General features: G+C 42.1%; 1 protein-coding gene across 1 annotated transcript; it reads right to left on the bottom strand.

Moving 5' to 3' along the window:
• Positions 1 to 2,738: 2,738 nt before the first annotated feature.
• On the bottom strand, positions 2,739 to 6,243 carry LOC139421594 (toll-like receptor 13). Its single transcript, XM_071172645.1, has one exon. It carries the CDS (start codon positions 5,893 to 5,895, stop codon positions 3,001 to 3,003), a length of 2,895 nt encoding a protein of 964 aa, XP_071028746.1. The 5' UTR covers positions 5,896 to 6,243; the 3' UTR covers positions 2,739 to 3,000.
• Positions 6,244 to 7,024: the final 781 nt, after the last annotated feature.

Below are 7,024 nucleotides of genomic sequence, written 5' to 3'. Positions count from 1 at the left end.
AATATAGCTGGTAGTTATTTAACTAAATGTAATTGCAAGTTATTTAACTAAATGTGTTGCTGGTTGTTTGACTAAGTATGTTGCTAATTGTTTAATTGTTTAATTGTTTGGGTGGCAGGTAGCCTAGTGGTTAGAGAGTTGGGCCAGTAACCGAAAGGCATTTAGGATGCATCCATCCACTTGATGTCACGACTCCGACCGAAGGTGGCTCCCCTTCAGGGCCGGCTTACTAGCTGCTTCCAGTGTTCTTCCCTTTCACCCTGCAGTTGAATTGTATCTCAAGTTAACCGGAGTAAATATGTAATGGTTAGTTTGGTTCCAAAAGTAAAGTAACAATAAACTGTTCCATGGTCATTGAAGAAATGGATGCAGAGCTAAAGAAAATATTTACCAGGTAGACTAAAATAAAAAGTAATAATTAAAAGTAACACAATTAGAATAACAATAATGAGGTTATATACAGGGGCACCGGTACTGAGTCAGTGTGCTGGGGCACCGGTACCGAGTCAGTGTGCGGGGCTACAGGTACTGAGTCAGTGTGCAGGGATACAGGTACTGAGTCAGTGTGCGGGGGTACAGGTACTTAGTCAGTGTGTGGGGTACTGGTACTGAGTCAGTGTGCAGGGGTACAGGTACTGAGTCAGTGTGCAGGGGTACAGGTACTTAGTCAGTGTGTGGGGGTATAGGTAATGAGTCATCAGTGTGCTGGGTACAGGTACTGAGTCAGTGTGCAGGGGTACAGGTACTGAGTCAGTGTGCGGGGCTACAGGTACTGAGTCAGTGTGCGAGGGTACAGGTACTTAGTCAGTGTGTGGGGTACAGGTACTGAGTCAGTGTGCAGGGGTACACGTACTGAGTCAGTGTGCGGGGGTACAGGTACTGAGTCAGTGTGTGGGGGTACAGGTACTTAGTCAGTGTGCAGGGGTACAGGTACTGAGTCAGTGTGCAGGGGTACAGGTACTGAGTCAGTGTGTGGGGGTATAGGTAATGAGTCATCAGTGTGCTGGGTACAGGTACTGAGTCAGTGTGCAGGGTTGCAGGTACTGAGTCAGTGTGCAGGGTTACAGGTACTGAGTCAGTGTGTGGGGGTACAGGTACTTAGTCAGTGTGTGGGGTACTGGTACTGAGTCAGTGTGCAGGGGTACAGGTACTGAGTCAGTGTGCAGGGGTACAGGTACTGAGTCAGTGTTTGGGGGTACAGGTACTGAGTCAGTGTGCAGGGGTATAGGTAATGAGTCGTCAGTGTGCGGGGTACAGGTACTGAGTCAGTGTGCAGAGTTACAGGTACTGAGTCAGTGTTTGGGGGTACAGGTAATGAGTCAGTGTGCAGGGGTAGTGGTACTGAGTCAGTTTTCACGGTTACAGGTTAGTTGAGGTTATTTGTACATGTAGGACTTATCATACGAGTAGAGGTGTTAACCCCGATATCCTGGCTATATTTCTAATCTGGACCTCATACCGTCATGACCATCTAACTCTCCCCAGCTTTGGCTCATCCCTCCTCTCCCCTGTAACTATTCCCCAGGTTGTTAATGTAAATGAAGATGTGTTCTCTGTCAAAATACCTGGTAAAATAAAGATGAAATTAAAACTGAACTCAAGCCTAGGACTCTAGTAGAATAATTCTTCAGGTCTCAGGCAAGGTTACCACCGGGGAAGACCTGACCTTTAGCTGGAGGGATGATGCTTATCTGTGACTAGAACTGATAATGCTGGAGTCTCCATCATACACCATGATAATGGAGGTTAACCAGACATATCAGGCTTACTCTGTGGTCTACTGTAGTCAGAGCATTGATAGCCTGGGCAAGCTGCTGAAAGCTGGCCTCAGTTAGAGACAGTTATCTGTTCTGCATGTGTCAGATCTAAGAACTTATAGAATAGAGAATATGGAGGCATTCTAGAATAGAACAATACAATGAGTTATTCTAATGCAGGGATGCTCTTTATTTAAAAACACAAACACAAGCCAGTTTCCAACGTTACGGCTGTATGTCTTTACCAAAAGCATAAACAATAATGAAATAACACAACAAAAGTAGGTTTCCTCCAATATTGCGCAGAAATTACTTCATTGTCCAGAAAGGGGAAATGTATCAAATATATGTGCCATGAACCATATACAGGCTACACTCAAGCAACACCGTTAGTTAAACAACTAGCAACACATTTAGTTAAACACCTAGCAACTACATTTAGGTAAACAAATAGAAACTACAATTGGTTAAAGAAATAGCAACTACATTTAATTAAACAACTAGCAACACATTTAGTTAAACAACTAGCAGCTAGATTTAGTTATACAACTAGCAGCTACATTTAGTTAAACAACTAGCATCTACAAAATGTTAAACAACTAGCAACTACCTTTAGTTAAACAGCTAAAAGATACATTTAGTTAAACAACTAGCAACACATTGAGTTAAACATCTAGCTACTGCATTTTAGTTAAACAACTAACAACACAAATAGGATCTGATAAAATTTTGGGAATTAACGTTTTTTTGGGGCTTTTTTATGAGCAATTTAAATAAGGCTATTAAAAGTAATTTCAGATTAATCACAAAAAGTAAACTCCAGACAGAGCATTTAAAAGGAATTGACACAACAAATTTCAAACAGTGGTAGACATTTTGTACGGAGGACTTTCAACAACAAATTCAACAGCTCAACATATGTGTCAACAATGCATGTCACATTTCAGTCCACAAGGTTCTACATCAACTTATGATGTCACATTTCAGTCCACAAGGTTAAACATCATCTTCTCATGTCACATTTCAGTCCACAAGGTCCTACATCAACCTCTGAAGACACAATTCAGTCTACACAGTCCTACATCAACCTCTGAAGTCAAATTTCTATACCCAAGGTTCTACATCAACCTCTGATCTCATGCTTCAGTCCACAAGGTTCAACATCAACCTCTGATGTCACATTTAGGTCCACAAGATTCTGCATCAACCTCTGATCTCATGCTTCAGTCCACAGGGTTCTACATCAACCTCTGATCTCATGCTCAGTCGGAGGTTTCAGTTTAGCCCACAGTCTGTCCCAGAATGCCTGGTGCTGATGGGGGTCTTGGGGCCAGTCCAGATAAGTCCTGGTTTTCAGCAGGCGAGCCAGCCTGTGGTGGGCAGAAAGCCGGCGAGGGGGGATCTTCTCAAGGAAGACCAGGAGGAGAATGTCCCTTTGCTCCAGCTGCAGCCTGTAGGTGGCCAGCTTCATCTCCAGAGAGCACCAGGTACTGTGTAGGTAGTGGCGGCTGACTAGACAGAGGGTGTGGCGGCTCCGGTAGAGGCTGTCTGTGATGTTCTCCACAATGTCCTTCCCCAGCTGGAAGTCCCTGCTGTGCAGACAGAGGCGCAGGAAAGGAGGACCCCTCTGCTCCAGATTGGGAAGCAGCTCCTCCACCACCCAGCGCTCGTCCTTCCCGCTGTAGGAGACAAACGCATCATAGTGGTAGCGCCCCCTGGTGTTGGATCGCATGGCTTCTAATAGCCAGCCAAGGGTTATGTGGTAGAGGGGGAGGAGGTAGGGGCCGGCCAGGTTATGGACCAACACCACCAGCATGAAGAACAGGACTCCCAGGCCAGTCGCAACAAAGAGCACAAAGCCAACCTCTGTTGTGCAGTTGGCTTCTGTGTACCTGACAAAATAAGGTGTGTCTATTCCATTGTCCGACAAGCATATCAAGTCCTCCAAAGCATACATACCGGTTTTAGAATACGAACCAAGCATGATCACTTCAACCTGCCTGCACCCCTTTGCCCATGTAATGAGCCAAGCATTGTCACAACTGCAAAACATCTGTAAATTATTAAACGTCAAATGCTTAAGACTAGAGAGAGGTTCAGTAAAGCTATAGAATACATTATAAATGTTCTCTATATGCAAATACACTCTTTTCAAAGATTTCAAGTCTTTAGTTAAACTCCCCTCTAAAGAGTAAATCCTGCAGTTGTCAAGTTCCAGATCCTCCAGTTTGGTCAAGTTGTGAAACATGATGTCGGCAGAACGCTGTATTAAAAGATCCACCTGTCGTAGAGTCAGTTTCCTCAGGTGAATCAGCTGATTAATTGATGTTAAATCAACCCTTTTAGCTGAAAGCTTCGATCTGTAGTCAAATGTCTCCACAGACGTGAAGTACTTTCCCATGAATTCAGATCCACAAAGGAATTCTTCAGCATCAGCATGAAGATGGGTTACAGACTGAAAGAAAGGTCTGTCACAGTCCTGAAATGACACCGTCTGGCCTTTGAGCTGGAGACTCAGGTTCTGTTTAGATGTGATGTTACTGCCGATAGTCAACTGCATTGGCCTCATAGCTGAACTAATGTACAGACGAGTCAGTTGACTCAGAATTCCACCAAATATAAGTGTCAGATTCAGATTGATCACAGGTTCTGTTAGTGGATTGTGCACTTGCCCGAGAAACACTTGTCTAAGAGACATGAGGTGTGCGAAAGACATTGCCTCAATGTTGTGAATAAGTGGATTGTTCCTGAGGTCTAACCATGTCAAACTATGTAAACCATAAAATGTGTTTGCATTTATCTGTGTTATCTTATTACTTGTAATGTCTAAGGACTCCAGATTTGTCAATCCCAGGAAAGCAAAGTCTTCAATGTTTGAAATTAAATTATGTTTAATATCCAGATACTGCAGCTTAACAAGACAGATAAATTGTTTAGCAAAAAGCATTTGATTTTTCAACCCTAAAGTGAGATTTGTTAACCATGTAATTGGTTGTTTTTGGAAGGAGCAAATATCAAGTCTGTTGTCTTCCAGGCCGACTATGTTTAATTGATTAAGGTTTTTGAGACTGGAAATAAAATGCCAATCCAAATGGGTAGTAGGATGGAAAGACAAAGGTACACTTAAATACATATATTCTAGCCCAGTGCACAATTCAATACTGGACATAGAGAGGCTGCTTGCATTGAAATTGTTTACTAATATTTTCTTGATTGAAAGCAAAAACACTACATTACAGATACTTTCAATATCAATGACATTGATCCCAGAGCAACTGAGGACCTGGATTTGTTTTATCCCAGACAGGGGAAGGTCCAGTAGGACTTCCTGGCTGAAATCCCCTGTTAATCTTGTGAGGTTCTGGAGCCAAGCCAGTGAACCTTCCTCTATATGTGTTATTTCATCAAATGATAACGCAACACTTGCTAGATTTATAAAAACAGGTGTCATGCTTTCATTGGTGTTTAAGACAGAGCAGTTTGAAATGTTTAACGATCGTATGTTTGCTGCGTCTACATATAACCTAACAAGTGATTTAATATTCATAATTCTGCATGCTATCTCTGACAAATCCTCTAAACAGGGGTCCCTAATGATGAGACTTTGTAACAGAGGAATGCCATGGAAAACATCCGGGGACATTGCTGGTAGTCTATAACTCCAAAGAGTCAAATGACTCAGCTTGACGAGATCTCTGAATGTATGGGGCCCAATATGACAATCACAGCAATCGGAGTCCATTTCCCATTTACCTAAGTACATATGTTGCAGATTTGGAAGGTAACTATTTGCAGTTGGAAGGATTTGAGTAAAACAGCCATCAATGTACAGGTACTCCAGATCCTGAAACTGAGAGAAAAAGCCCAGAGACATGGATCTATTTTCACCATGTGTCATATATATGCAGAGGGTATTGATATTAGGGGGAAGTCCAAGTAGATCCTCCTCGATGGCTGTGACATCTTGACAGGCAGCAGTGTAACGTTCTGCATGATGAGGTATGTGGCTGCAGATCCAGGTGGGAAAGTGTTCCAAGTCTTCACTACTGTCATAAATCTGGCATTTAGGATGCATCCATCCACTAGAACTCTGAATCCACAGGAACAGGACGGCAGGGTGGGAAAACATAGATCTCATCTCTTCCAACGTCAGTCAAATCTACTGAGATAATTGTCAGAATAGTTTGGTTCCGGTGGATCTCTGTAGGACGTTGGTTTGATACAGTAAAACCCTTATGAACGCTGTAAACAGTATGGAGTCTCTGGTCTTCTTGTTGTTTGTCAGATGGGTTCCTCCTTGGTAACTAACAGCAGTTCATACCTTTTGGTTGTTCCAGTGTTCTTCCCTTTCACCCTTCAGTTGAGTTGTATCTCAAGGTAACAGGAGTAAATATTTAATGGTTAGTTTGGTTCCAAAAGTAAAGAAACAATAAAATGTTCCACAGACAATGAAGAAATGAATGCAGAGCTGCAACACAGTTGATGTCTGAATGTGTCCGAGGAGCAGCATCCTGTTTGTACAGCACAGTCACACAGTATGTTAAACAGCTTGTGAAAGTCTATTTTTACCTGTTTTTTCTTTCAGTTCCTGAAAAGAAACTTACAGTCAATAAAAATACAATTGACATGAAGGACCTGTTTGGACATGATAGATTACAGAAGAACGTTGAGTCTCACTAAAACATCAGCAGATTGTAATGAAATATGAATTAGAGTACAGTACCTCATTTTAGTATTACTTTATTGAATTCTCTTGGACATGTAAATATAAATATCAAATGAGGAGGTGGGTATTGTAAGGGTTTTCCTCGTCCTCTTCATCTGTAGAGGAGAGGCGAGAAGGACCAATGCTCAGCGTGGTAAGTGTCCATGGTTTTTTAATAAGAGAAAACTCAAAACATGAACACACTACAAAACAATAAACGTTGCAAAACCCAAAAACAGTCCTATCTGGTGCAGAGAACACAAAGACAGGAAACAACCACCAACAAAACCCAACACAAAACAGGCTACCTAAATATGGTTCCCAATCAGAGACAATGACTAACACCTGCCTCTGATTGAGAACCATATCAGGCCATACATAGAAACGGACAAACTAGACACACAACATAGAATGCCCACCCAGCTCACGTCCTGTCCTGACCAACACTAAAATAAGGAAAACACACAACTATGGTCAGAACCTGACAGGTATACTCGTTAATGTATTTGTGCTGTTGACATTATTAATTATAATTTTAACATTTTAATTATTATTAGTTGTA

Source organism: Oncorhynchus clarkii, chromosome 12, assembly GCF_045791955.1.
Source record: "Oncorhynchus clarkii lewisi isolate Uvic-CL-2024 chromosome 12, UVic_Ocla_1.0, whole genome shotgun sequence".
Classification (NCBI taxonomy): Eukaryota; Metazoa; Chordata; class Actinopteri; order Salmoniformes; family Salmonidae; genus Oncorhynchus; species Oncorhynchus clarkii.
Note: the sequence above shows the minus strand (reverse complement) of the source record. Positions and strands in the feature narration are given on the sequence as shown.